This window comes from Bos indicus x Bos taurus, chromosome 11 (genome assembly GCF_003369695.1).
Source record: "Bos indicus x Bos taurus breed Angus x Brahman F1 hybrid chromosome 11, Bos_hybrid_MaternalHap_v2.0, whole genome shotgun sequence".
Taxonomy (NCBI): domain Eukaryota; kingdom Metazoa; phylum Chordata; class Mammalia; order Artiodactyla; family Bovidae; genus Bos; species Bos indicus x Bos taurus.
Window position 1 is genome coordinate 98,334,970 of NC_040086.1, and position 13,856 is coordinate 98,348,825.

Here is a 13,856-nt window from a genome sequence, read left to right on the forward strand (position 1 = left end):
CCTAGAAAGAAGAGAACTGCTCCCTGCTGGAGGAAAACACCTTCCCCACCCACCCAAGGCCTAGAAAGCCCTGGGAGAGAACAGAGCAAGGAAAAGAAGTTGATTTTGATTGGAGGGTGGGTAGTAGAGGCGGGGGAGTGGGGTGTGTCCCACTGTCTTGTAAATATCCCCTCCAGGCACATTCCCAGCATATTTAAACCTCTGTCACCTGGGACAGCTTCAGTTCTCTGAGCTCGCAGTTCCTCTCTCTTCCCCTGGGAGGATTCTTGGCTTTTTTTCCCCCAGCATGGCCCCCAAACACCAGTCTTCTCTTCCACCCCAAGCGAAGAAACTGAAGAAGGCCAGGCCGACTCCTGCCTCCAGGCCAAACGAGGCATCTGCTTCTTCAAACTTGCCGAAGGAAGGTATGTCCCAGCGCCATGTTTTACTAATTTAAGGGATTTGCAAGGATTGACTTCTAGGTGATTTTCCCCCGCCCCTCAAACCTTTGGAGTTGTGACTGCGAACTCCCCTGAAGGGTTTTCAGCATGGGGCACATGGGTTAGGTTTACGTTTAGAAAGAACCAGAAGGGGTGAAAAGTGGGAGGCCTGGAGCACGTGTGAGTTCAGTCCTGGCACTAACCCTACACCAGTGCTCCAGCCCGCAAACTCTTCCCTTTGGTTTCTTAGTTAAAAGGCACCAGCAGCCAGCCTGAGGCTGAGTGGAAATGTAGGTGACCCCTCTCCTCTCCTTCACGGCTATCAGATCCATCCACCTCTCTTTCCTGCTGTGGCCGCCAGCCTAAAACTCTGGCCGGGATTACTGCTACCTCTTCCTCATCTTGCTTCCGGCTTCCTCCTCCTCCCTTCCAGCCACTGCGAAGCCAATCACGTGACTCCCAGGCCTTCCTATTGCCCTGGAGGTATGGACTAAGCCTTCCGGGGCGCTGCCCACCTGGTCTCTGAGGACCTCTCCTGGTTCAGGCTCTCAGCACCTTTATCCTCTTTTCACCTCCTGGGGCTCCTCTCACCTTGGGGCCTGGAAAACCCACAGTCCTCTGCCTGGGTCACTCCCCTCTCCCTACCTGTGCATTCCTTCTGCTTCTGCAGTTTCCTACTGAAAAGTCACCTTTGGGGCTCTTCTCCTTTGAGCCACAGCTGCTAGGTGGCCCCTAGCAGGAGCCCCCATCTGACCCTGCAGCACCCAGAGTCACCCCAGTCTGGCCTTGACATTCTAATTGTTGGTTTCATGGTCTGCCCCACCCCCGCATTAACCCTTAACTTGGAGGGGAGGGCTGTGTTTTGCAGACACACCGCTTGGAGTAGAGCGCAAAGTGCATTGTTCTGGTGATGAGGCCTCCCTGATAGGTTAGGGGTGTGGTGGAGCGTTCTGGGGGCGGGGTTGGAGGGGAGTCGGGGGTGGGTTTGGATAGGTCCTAGAAGGCAGGAAAGCACTGCCCCAGGAAGTGACAGCAGGCTGGCTCAGTGCAGAGGGGAGGGACTCGGAGCCGGTGAATCTTCCTAATTTGCTGACCTGACTGAGGTCCAGCTTTGCTTGTGGAAGGAGCACTGGATAATGAGTCCTCATTGCAGAACTCCTGTGGGTTTGTTGGGTGATGTGGCAAGTTTAAATTTAAGGAGTCTCTGTCAATCCCCTTCCAAATGAGATGCAAAGACCTCCTGCCCAGCTGATTATACCCCGACGTGGTCAAGCTGGACAGCCAGGGTTTGTGGCCTGGCTGTGTCCAGCTGTGTGACCTTGTTGGGCAAGCGACATAAGCGTGCTTCTTTCCTCTTCTGTAAAATGGACTCAACAGTATGTGAGGCTTGCTGTGAGGCCGAAGTGGAAGTGAAAACAGCAATTGGCTCATGATCAGTGCTCTTGAGACGGATAGCAAATTCCTTCCCACTTGTGAGCAGCAAAATGTGGATGAGTCCTTCTGGTCGCCTTCTGTTTGGCTTCTTGGGAGAATTAACAGGACCAGAAGGGATGGCAAGGTGTAAGCACAGTCCCCCAGGGTGGTTCATCCTGGGACACCGCTGTCTTGTGGGGCATGCCAGCATCGCCCTGTTCTAATCTTTAAGTTGTGGGGCTCTCCTTCAAAGAAAGCTGGGAAGGAGAGGCGAGAAGAATTCTGAGAGTGAGGTGAGAGGCCAAGGAGGGAAGGCAGAGCTCCTAATGGTGGAGGGGGCGAGACCACGGAGAATAATTCACAGTGGGTGAATTATCTCTTGGTGTGTCCATGCCACTCCCTTGTTTACTGAAACTCTTGCCCTTTTTTGCTTTCTCTTTCTCTTCTACTTCCTAGTGTGTGCTCTTTGAATTCATCTTGAGGAGTGCTGTGGGAAAGGTCAGGAAGAACGGGATGGTCCTGAGGGCTGGGATGGAAACCTTGAAAGCCCACTGCCTAATCAGAAAGCTTTGGAAGGCTCCCTGGAGCCACTGCCCACACAGGAGAAACACCAGTAGATCTGGTATTCAGGAGATGCTCTGGGTCACCGGTACCAAGCAGTGAGAGCAGGCTTAGTGTATGGAAACAGTACCCTTTAGCACGGTGTTTTTCAGATCTTTTCATCCCACTTGTGGGTTATGAAATCATTTTAGTTGATAGTGACCTGCATTTAAAGAAAATAAAGTAGATTAAAAGAGTCATCACACTCAGTGAGGGTAAGCATTGTTTTGTCTGTAGGTGTGTTTGTGTGCGTGTGTGTGCGTGTGCGTGTGCACACATGCATGCTCAGTTGTGTCCAAATCTTCGCAGCCCCTTAGACTGTAGCCCGCCAGGCTCCTCAGTTCATTGCATTTCCCAGGCAAGAATACTGGAGTGGGTTGCCATTTCCTTCTTCAGGGAATCTTCCTGACCCAGGGATTGAACCCACGTCTCCTGCTTGACAGGTGGATTCTTTACCAATGAGCCACCTGGGAAAGCCCACCTCTTACTGTAGTTTGTGTCAAAAACTCTGTCCTTAGGGCAGGGGTTTTGTTCTTCATTAGCCTCCGTTCTGCTACATGTATCAAAAAAGCTGAGTTCACCCGTGAAATGAGGCTATTAATACCTATCTTGTATTTTGTGAAGATTAAAAAAGAAGGAAATGCATATACTTATTACAGTCTGTGGCCCATGCTACATGCTTGAGCAGTGCACTGGAGCCTGGTATTTCTTTCCAGCTCTATTCAGTGGCATCAAAGTGGTAGCAGGAAATTTGCCTTGGTGAGAGTATTTATACACTGCTGACGTCAGCCAATGCTACAATCAGAGTTTTTTGGTGTGTTTTTTTTCTCTTCTGGGAGCTGTCTGTCAAAGTTTCCCAGCTTCTTATTGGTGCTAATAATTCTTCCCTTAAAAAGTGTCCAACTGGGACAGGTTTGGATTGAGCTAATTGAGAATAATAGGGTTTGGAGGAGAAAGATTTCTCCTAATTTCTGGGTTTTGGGGAAAGTCCCAAGAAGACGTCTGTTTTCTCTACCCAACGCCATTTAACATTTATCAGTCACCCACCAATGGATGAGCTTGAACATTAAAGACACTGCTTGAGCTTTAAGAGCTGATAGTAAAATGTGACTCCTGGGAGGCAAATAATCCAACCCCTGGTTTTGGTTACAAATACCCAAAGAGATTTCAGGCCTTCTGTGGTCCATGTCTTGGGGCCCTGCTGGACAGAGTAGAGCCTTGAGTAGTTCATGTATATTACTTGGAAAGCACATAGTTGAAATAGAAGTGCCCTGGCCTTCGTGTTTCAGGGCTTGATCTCTAAAGCAGGCCTTGTTGATCCTCTCTGACACAGTGAAATTATATATTTTTTTTGTGTGTGTGAAATTAAATTTAAAATGAAGACTTTCGACCCCATCTTTCAGTTGTTCGGCCTCAATGAGACGCAGGCGCAATTAGCTGGGATTTGCGCTTAGCGCTGTCCGGTTTCTCTTAAGCTCTGTGAATTGCATACTGAATTGGGCCAAAAGGACCCAGAGACGAATGTGGCCACTCCATGCCTTCGGAGGACTTCCACTTTGTTAGTCTTCTGTGAAGTTTATAGTTTCCTAGCAGAAATAGGTTATTCATAGAGTGCAAACGACTTGCCCAGGTGTACACAGCCTGCTGGGCAGAGCTGAGACTAAGAACCAGGAAAAGGCCCTGTGCCCTGTGGACTAGGCAGCTTCGGGCTTTGCCAATGGCAAGCCTGAGTCCGAAGGCAGCTTCCCCGTCTCGTAAATAGGATGGAGGTGCCGCCTTGCTTCACCCGCGAAGAGGGGGGCCCCAGTGAACCCGGGGTTGATATATTTCTAGGCCAGATATTCTGAAGCAAGGGTACTCCGAGGCCTGCCCTTTTTTGGTGGGGGTGTCTGCGGACACTCCCTCCTCGCGTACCCCCGGCGGAGGAGGGAAGCCGCTTCAGCCACCACGCGACGGCACCCGCCCGGGAGCCTGCGCGCAGCCCGGCGAGGCCCCGCCCCTCGGGCCGCCGCGCGCCCGTAGCGCGCAAATGTCCCGGGTCGGGCTGGAGAAGGGGAAAGCGGGGGAGGGGAGCGCGGCGCAGGGGGGCCGGGCCCCGTACGTCGCGGCGTTCCTTCCTCCCGCCTCTTCGCCAAGCCCTGTGTCTCCTCGCCGCCGCTCCGCCCCCCTGGGTCCCGGCGCCCTCAGCCAATGACGAGGCGGCGCGAGCCTCTTCGGCCGGGGGCGGGGCGTGCGCGCGAGGCCTGGCGCGCCTGCGCCCTACCGCCCGCCCCTCGCCGTGAGGAGGAGGAGGTGGAGGAGGAGGCGGCTCGAAGAGATCGAGCAGCGAGCTGGAGCGCGGAGCGTGAGTGAGGGAGCCTAGCCGCCCGCCCGCCCGCCGCCGCCGCCGCCGCCGCCGCCGCCGCCTCTCCTCCGTAAGCAGGAGCCCGGGCCGGGGCCCGGCACGCCGCCCGCCCCCCACCACAGCCCCTCCCTCGTCGTCAGGCCGCGAGGGCAGCGCGCGCGAGCCCAGGGGGAGGGACAGCGAGCGAGCGAAAGAGCGCCGGGAGGAGGCGGCCGGACCGAGCGAGCGCCCGCGCGTGTGGCGTGAGGGGAAGCCGCTGCCCGCCCCCCCCTTCGCCTTCCCTTCTTTCCCCCTCCCCGCTCCCCCCCCGACCGCGGAGCAGCACCATGTCGGCGCCGGCGGCCAAAGTCAGTAAAAAGGAGCTCAACTCCAACCACGACGGGGCCGACGAGACCTCAGGTGAGGAGCAGGCGAGGCGGGGGCCGGCCCGCGCCGCCATCTTCGCCGTCCGCCCGGCCGCAGGCCGCCGGCGGGGCCCGGGGCGCGCGGGGCGGGGGGTGGGGGGGGCCCAGCCGGGCGGACGGGCCGGCGCGCGCCTCGGCGCCCTTTTTTTTTTTTTTTTTATTTTGTGCGCGCGAGGCCCGGGGCCGGGTGGCGCCGCGGCGGCGAACAGCGCTGCGAGGCGGGGGCGCTGCGGCCTGCTCGGCGCGGGCGGAGGAGACCCCCCCTTCCTCTCCCCCCCCACCTCGCTCTCCTCCCCCTCCCTCCCTCCCGAGAAGCCTCTCTTTATTGTGCTCCGCCATGATGCCTCGCTCCCATCAGCCGCCGCCGCCACCGCCACATGGTGCGGCCGGACGCGGCCCCGCGCCCGGGCCTTCGCGCGGCTATCCCCCGCCACCCCGCCGGCCCCTCCGCGCCCGGCCCTGCGGGCGGCGCCCCCCGCACCCCCATCCCGGAGGCCGGCCCCGGCGCGGCCCTTGGCCTCGAGTTGGGGCGGGGTGGGGGCGCGGGGAAGCACGCGGCCGGTGGCGCCGCGGCCCCGGGGCCGCTCGGAGGATGCTCAGGCCGGCCTCGGACCGTCCCCCACGTGGGGTGGTCAACCCCGTGGCGGCAGCTCGCTGAGAAACCCGGCTCGGCGGCCCCGGCGTGTCGGAGGAGGGTCTTTACAATGGCTCGTTGGCAGAATCTCCTGGCCTTGTCCGTGAAGGCTTTTCTCGGCAGGGGGGCTACACCAACCCGGGCTGGTTGCCGGAAATGAACCGCGCGATCCGGCCCCTTCACGCCCACTTAGCTTTGTAGGTTTTGCGGTCTTCACCCGACAAAAGGGCACCTTTTCCTTAGCACACCCCCCACCCCCCACTTTGCTTCTCTCGGTTCTTTGGCTCAGTTTCTGACTGCATGCTTGCTCGTTGTAAGTGCTCCAAAGTCGTGTGGGGCTGCCTCTGAGATCAGCCCGCCTGAAAATGGGGTTGGAAGATAAACTGGAGTGTTTACAGTGTTGGGGTAGTTTGAAGGCCTTCCCCGTCTTGCAGGCATGTCTGATGTCTTAATAGTAATCGATACTGAGCAATATTTTCAATATTATAAAAGGTACTTCCAACATGGAGATAGGTGGTGTCCTAATTTTTGATATTGTTGGTTTCCGTATTCTAGCTACTCTTTCGTAGTATTAACAGTATGATTTGTGAGCACTCTTCTAATTGAAAAGTAGTTTGTCAACTGCACGCATGAACACGTGGAGAGCATGCCTTGTAGTAGTAGGCAGGTTTTTTTTTAAAGGAGCTTTATTGATATAACTCACGTCACAGACTGTTAACATCAGGAAGGAAAACTAGTTAAATTTATCTTCAAATTTAGTATTGAGTCTTCTTCATGCACCTTTTTCTTGCAGAAAAAGAACAGCAAGAAGCAATTGAACATATTGATGAAGTACAAAATGAAATAGACAGGTAAAGTTTTTCTCAGTTTACTTTGAAGTTTTCTGACCTGATTATGTTTTGGTAATCATTGAAACTATGGCCAAGTAAATCTGTATCTTTTGGCTAAGTGGAGATGACTATAACTGGGAAATATTAGGATTCAGTGTTATTTTTTTCTGTGATATATTTGTAGGTCACCAAAAAGTTGGTAATGAAAGTACATTGACCTTGTATAAAGATTGGGATTGCTTTCATAGGGTGAGGAATTGTTGCAGTGTGTGGACTTCTGATAGTGTAGTATTTTAGCATTAGTGTTGCTCTGACTTGCCTAATAACTGTTACTTGATTGGCAGCTTTTTCTTCTTGAGAGAAACAGTTGAGGTTAGCCTAGTAATGGAGTTAGATAAAGTATTAAATGTTACCAAAATGCTGTTTTGGCACTTTAAGAACTGTCAGTTACTGAGTGCCTGTTGGCAAAGCTTATTAGATTGCCATCTCAATTTTGAGTTGAGTCTCTGACTGCAAAAATTTAGGTGATTTGGTTATTACATATAGGTACTTTGCATTGTTCTAAGGCTAACAAGAGTCAATAATTTTAATCTCAGCCGTTTTTGTATTTGTTAAGTACCATCGTTGGTCAGTGTGTCTTTTCATTTGCTTCAGACTTAATGAACAAGCCAGTGAGGAGATTTTGAAAGTAGAACAGAAATATAACAAACTCCGCCAACCATTTTTTCAGAAGAGGTCAGAATTGATCGCCAAAATCCCAAATTTTTGGGTAACAACATTTGTTAACCATCCACAAGGTATGTGATGGCAGGGCATTATTGAAGGATATGGGATGTCCACTTGTTGTAAAGGGGAGGGATCTTGGTTGAGGACTTGATCCCACATGTTGGTTACCTGCAGAGGTTGAAACAGGGAGAGGCTTGCAATTAATGCCTTGTGTTTAGAAGAGCTCATATGCTAATGTACGGTTGTGTTTAATTACTTGAAGATGATGGTAGCTCTGACTCTGAGCCATTTGGTTATTCAGTTAATAGTGGATTTATGAAACCAAATTTGGGCAATCTTAAAAGGGATCGCTGAGTTGTACGTTTGTATAATCACTTGGTCTCCTTGCGGGTCTAGTGTCTGCACTGCTTGGGGAGGAGGATGAAGAGGCGCTGCATTATTTGACAAGAGTTGAAGTGACAGAATTTGAAGACATTAAATCAGGTTACAGAATAGATTTTGTAAGTATCTGTAACTCATTTGTCACTATGGAAATTAACTTGAGCTTTGCTTAGAAGGGCTATTTGTACTGACTTCTGATTCTCTTATTGTTTATTGTAGTATTTTGATGAAAACCCTTACTTCGAAAATAAAATTCTCTCCAAAGAATTTCATCTGAATGAGAGTGGTGATCCATCTTCAAAGTCCACTGAAATCAAATGGAAATCTGGAAAGGTATTTGAGGACTTGGGCATTAATATTTTGTATGGTTTGATTTAGTTGAACCATTTTACTAATACTTGGTATTTTGGTGATGTGTTAAATGCAGATCCTTAAAAAAGATTTGTGTTAAGGCCAAATACAATAGCTTATGGTCTTATAAGATAATGGAGCAAGTTTTTGTAGACATGGACTTAAATCATTTTGAATTTTACATCGGTGGCTTTGTTTCTGAAGACCTATTTCTGTCTGCATTTAAGTAGTAAACATAAATATTTTAAATTATACTGTCTCAAGATACTGGTTGTTGAAGTAGAACTAATTTTATATGTATTAAAAAACCAAATCTAGACAGTAACTTTCAAGAAAAGGTGGCATACAAATTTGACAGCATTCTTTGCAGACTTAAAATCCTAAGGTTTCTTCTCTTTATTAACTGTACTTTTTATAATTTCAGATAAGAATAATAGTGTGGATCATATAATGTCCAGATTTTGCTCTGCTTTTGGGTTAAAACTTTATTTAAGTTGTAGAGATGAGGTATAGAGAGCCTATGTATCATAAGTTCTTCTGTCTTCATTTAGGATTTGACGAAACGATCAAGTCAAACACAGAATAAAGCCAGCAGGAAGAGACAGCATGAGGAACCAGAAAGCTTCTTCACCTGGTTTACTGATCATTCTGATGCAGGTGCAGATGAGTTAGGAGAGGTCATCAAAGATGATATTTGGCCAAATCCATTACAGTACTACTTGGTGAGTTGAGAATGTTCTTTTATTCAAGGTTTTACTTGTTCCATTTGTTTGAAAGTGAGTTTGAAAGGTAACCTTCGATCTTGGTTTTTCCCTAGGTTCCTGACATGGATGATGAGGAAGGGGAAGGAGAAGAGGATGACGACGACGACGAAGAGGAAGAAGGATTGGAAGACATTGATGAAGAAGGGGATGAGGATGAAGGTGAAGAAGATGAAGATGATGATGAGGGGGAGGAAGGAGAGGTAAAAAGATTTGGTTAAATCCAAACAGATAATCAAAAAATTCACCGTGTTACTTTGGAGATTACATATATTGTGTAGTGAAACTGATTCAACTAGTTGTGGGAAGATTTGTAGAAAGGATAGGCTGTTTTGTCCAGGATTGAAGGAAATTTTGGTAAGTTTATTATGTCATTGATTTAATTGGTTCTACTTTTGTGGTTAGTTTTTATGACTAGTCAGTTATGTCATTCCCTAGCCAGTACTCAGTGTAAGCACTGTGGACATTGCAGCTGCCCAAACTCTGAAAAATCTCCCAAATAACAAAAATAGGCATGTTTTAGACAAGCTGCTATTAAATTCTTTGAGTCAAATTGAGATAGATTAGGTTTTGGTTGGATTACTTGGTCTGAAAGATGTCTGATTTGATTAGTGCTGGAAGTTAATACATCTGAAACATCACTAGGTCTTTGAAGCATCAGATTGGGATGCAGATTGGGAAATTCTCTGGTCCAGTGGGTAGGATTCAGCCCTCTCACTGCTAGGGTGTAGGTTTGATCCCTGGTCAAGAAACAGATCCTAAAAAAAAAAGGAAAGAAAAAAACAGATCCTGTGAGCTTCGTGGCCTGAGGGGGAAAAGTAGTTGATGCAGACTGGTGTATAGTTGGCCCTTCATATCAGTTGTATCTGTCCGTTCCCCTTCTTCAGATTCAACCAACAGCTGACTTTTTTCTTTTAATTCTCGAAAGTTCCAAAAAACAGAACTTGAATTTGCTGAGTGTTGGCAACTATTTACATTGTATTCACAACTATTTACAGTGTACTATTACAATTAATCTGGGATAATTTAAAGTACATGGGAGAATGTGAGTAGCTTGCATGAAAGTACTGTGCCCTTTTATTTAAGGGACTTGAGCATTCAGAGGGTTGTGTTCTGTTTTGTTTTGAAAATTTGTATTGGCTGTGCTGAGCTGTATGTGGGATCTGAGCTCCCCAACCAGGGATTGAACCTGTGCTTCTTGCAATGGAAGCATGGAGTCTTAACCACTGAACTACCAGGGAAGTACCCCTGAGGATTTTTCTCTGTGGAGGAGGTTCTGAACCATCCCTCACACATACCAAGGGAGCACTGTGGAGGTTCATAAAATTCATTTCTGCTGGGATATCATTATGTTCTGTGGGATCCATCATGGTCCACATGAATATTGGGGACTGACCTTAGAATTAATCCTAAAGATTAACTGCCTGCTTTTTTTTCTTACAGGAAGATGAAGGAGAAGATGACTAATGGAACACTGATGGATTCCAACCTTTTTTAATTTTCTCCAGTCCCTGGGAGCAAGTTGCAGTCTTTTTTTTTTTTTTTTTCTCCTCCTCTTGTGCTCAGTCGCCCTGTTTTTGAGGTCTCTTTTCTCCTTTATACCATGGTTCACAACTTATTTGGGGGGGAAATACCTTGAGCAGAATTCAGTGGGACAAGAATCTCTACCCCTTTCTGTTCCAAATTCATTTTTATCCCTTCCTGTCTCAACAAAAACTATGGAATCAACACCACCATGCTCTGTGGGAAAAAAAGAAAAACCTTCTGCTCCCTTAGCTCTGCTGGAAGCTGGAGGGTGCTAGGCCCCTGTGTAGTAGTGCATAGAATTCTAGCTTTTTTCCTCCTTTCTCTGTATATTGGGCTCAGAGATTACACTGTGTCTCTATGTGAATATGGACAGTTAGCATTTACCAACATGTACCTGTCTACTTTCTCTTGTTTAAAAAAAGAAAAAAAAAAACTTAAAAAAATGGGGTTATAGAAGGTCAGCAAAGGGTGGGTTTGAGATGTTTGGGTGGGTTAAGTGGGCATTTTGACAACATGGCTTCTTCTTTGGCATGTTTAATTGTGATGTTTAACGGACATCCTTGCAGTTTAAGATGACACTTTTAAAATAAAATTCTCTCCTAATGATGACTTGAGCCCTGCCACTCGATGGGAGAATCAGCAGAACCTGTAGGATCTTATTTGCAATTGACATTCTCTATTGTAATTTTGTTCCTGTTTATTTTTAAATTTTTCTTTTTGTTTCACTGGAAAGGAAAGATGATGCTCAGTTTTAAACGTTAAAAGTGTACAAGTTGCTTTGTTACAATAAAACTAAATGTGTACACAAAGGATTTGATGCTTTTCTCTCAGATAAACTTAATATGACTTTCCAAGTTTGACTTGTGTAATGTTATTGTCAAACTTTTTGTCACCCTATCTTCGTATTTTTTGATACGCACTTTGCAGGATGACCTCAGGGCTATATTGATTGAGTAAAGGGATTTGAATCAATGTATTAATGTCTCCATAGCTGGGAACCCATCATGGGTATAATTTGCCATTAGTTTCTGAAATCTTTCACATCATTGAGGATACCAGATTGCTGAAAACTTGGTTCTGAATGTGTTGTACTTTTGATTTGTATCTCAAATCATTTCAAAATATGGGCTTTTATTTACTTAGATATTAATAGTGCCTGCCACCACCATCAGACAGACCTGGTGCTCCTCTGCTGAGTTAACACAGGGCAATTGTTCGCATGTCTTCACTGGCACTGTAATATGTGGCCGAGAAGACAGGCTTTCAGAGTAAGAAGTCCGTGTTGGTGGTAAGAAACTCAGGTTAGGAGTACTTTTATCTCAAAGTACCAGCTTTTTAGCATATAGCTCTCCAATGAGACCTGTCTGTGTGAATCCGAAGGAGATGATGGACTGCTCTATCTGCTAAATGCCATTGTGCATAAATCACATTTTGAGAAGCTACCTAATGCATAAGCTTTTTAATGCTGTAAAATATAGTAGCTAAAATTAAATGCCACTTAGCTTTTTCAGAGATGAATTAATGGACAGCCGGGTCAAATTCAAAGCTTTTTGATGTATAAAACTTTATAAATGGAACTACTCCATCAGTAGGCAAAGTGTAACAAAAGCCTGTCTAGATGGATAGTGTGTAATTTCTGCACAGGTCTGTAGCAAATACATCACTGTATACCGGTCAGGAATCTTGCTCCAATAAAGGAACATAAAGATTTTTTTTGACTGGGGTCATTCTCCTTGTTTCATAGAGAAATGTTACTACTTACTTTTGGATTTAGATGATAAGCTAGTTTTTCTGCTTTGTTTTTATTTGTGTTCATTGTGACTGGGAAATGGGGAGAACTGCCCCTTCAAGTAGTTCAGAAAGTATAGCATAGGTCCATACAACTACATGGAAAGGTATGTTTGGAAGTCGTGGGCAAATTAACTTACTTGAAATGTAGTCAATTCCTGAGGGGATTCAGTCTTCGATTTTGAGGTCTCAACATTTGAAGGGCTTTTCCGCTACAGAAAAAACAATAGTCACTTGAAACAATATTCATAAAGTAATAACTGATTTATGTTTCACAAAATATAACCAAAACTTGTTTTTGTATGCTGGTGCTGTTAGGTTATTTAATGAAACTACTGTGTTCTGGGGGGTGTGCTCACACGGTAGGACCCCTTACAGGGAATTTCGTCCCGATTAGACTGAGACTACCCTTTAGATTCCCTTATTCCCGGTGAGGGAGTGCTAGGCTGTGAGAAGGCAGAAGGACAAACAGTTTACTGGACAAACGGCCACAAAGGAGGAGTCTGCGTTGTTCCCAACTGCAAGAACGAGTTTTGGGGCAGGCCCTTAGGTATGTTTCGAAAACTACCAGGTGAGTGGCTTAAAGCTCCTTTGGTACCAGGACATCTAAACAAAAAGGGAATAGTGCCTGTTTCGGTAGTTTCTCTGGGGCATCTACTTGCCAAGCTGTGCCATAACTCTGCTTATGAGGAGAGCTTAATAGCTACATGAATTGGGACATAGAGTTTATGTGTTTTACATTTAAAAATTTCAAGGACTGCAGTCGAGGTGGTCTGACCGCCATGACAGGTACTTAGGATTTCAAGCAAGTGACTCTGAAACGCAGTTTGTAACCCTAACCTAAATGTCTTGGGCTGACAAATTTGCTTTAACATCTGTCCTGCTTCACAACTGTGTTAGCTGTTTGCAGACTTTGGATGAATGTATAATTGTGTTTGTGAATTAGTTTAGTAATCTTTATCATTACTGTTTGATAACATCTGGTTTCATGGTTTGACTTGAGCTCATAAACAGATGTGGTTTTTCTGCCTTTTTTGTTAGATTTTGCTATAAACTTTCTAGTTATTGCAAGAATGGAATTCTTTGGGGGGGGGGGAATGAAGATGTTCAGGATTTCCTGAAGATTGAGACAAACTCTTTAGGAGACAAATAGCAAATTATTTCAGTTGTTTAAAAGAACAACAGCTTATTTGAAAAGTCTATCCCTCACCATAGCAAAAGTCTATTCTCTTTTGTATTTTGTATGCATGGCTGTATTTAATGGAGATTTACAAGTTCTGTTTATAATGAGTCTGTGATGAGAAGTATAAGAAGTGGAGGGTGTGTGCCAACTTGATTAGTTAGTGACATTGCATACTCAGATGCAAATCTAAGGGAGGCAAGTCTAAATGTAGGTGGAGTGATGTCTGCCATACCCAGAAGGAAAAAGAGGTATGAAGGGGGTAGATGGAGATGTTCACTTACTCAGCCTGCTGGGACAGTTCCTTTCAAGTTGATGTTACACAACTTTAATGGTTCATTAGCCAGAGTTGGTTTGGGCTGTTCACTATCCTCTGGATGTTAAATGTGAACTTCAGTTTTTCTAAGAATTAACGATTTTGTGAAACAATCAGCTGAGGGCTGTAGGTTTGTCCAGCCTGGGGTTCTTTGGAAAGGTGGATGTATTCTACTTCGGAAC

General features: G+C 46.6%; 1 protein-coding gene across 3 annotated transcripts; it reads left to right on the forward strand.

Annotated features, from left to right (window-relative positions):
* The first annotated feature begins 226 nt into the window (after positions 1-226).
* On the forward strand, positions 227-12,101 carry SET (SET nuclear proto-oncogene). 3 transcript variants are annotated; one of them, XM_027556476.1, is made up of 8 exons: positions 227-404; positions 6,608-6,665; positions 7,299-7,441; positions 7,767-7,870; positions 7,971-8,084; positions 8,654-8,824; positions 8,920-9,066; positions 10,307-12,101. In XM_027556476.1, exons 1-8 carry the CDS (start codon positions 287-289, stop codon positions 10,328-10,330), a joined length of 879 nt encoding a protein of 292 aa, XP_027412277.1. In that variant the 5' UTR covers positions 227-286; the 3' UTR covers positions 10,331-12,101. The 3 variants fall into 3 exon arrangements, with proteins under 3 accessions (XP_027412277.1, XP_027412279.1, XP_027412278.1); XM_027556478.1 differs by having other exon boundaries at positions 8,920-9,025; XM_027556477.1 differs by lacking the exon at positions 227-404 and adding an exon at positions 4,676-5,175.
* The last annotated feature ends 1,755 nt before the right edge of the window (positions 12,102-13,856 follow it).

Bases quoted from the DNA above. Each gene is read 5' to 3' on its own strand.
- SET (XM_027556476.1), top strand. From the start codon at position 287: ATGGCCCCCAAACACCAGTCTTCTCTTCCACCCCAAGCGAAGAAACTG. The intron at 7,442-7,766 runs GTATGTGATGGC...TTGCGGGTCTAG, and splicing joins ATTTGTTAACCATCCACAAG to TGTCTGCACTGCTTGGGGAG. The intron at 9,067-10,306 runs GTAAAAAGATTT...TTTTTCTTACAG, and splicing joins ATGAGGGGGAGGAAGGAGAG to GAAGATGAAGGAGAAGATGA.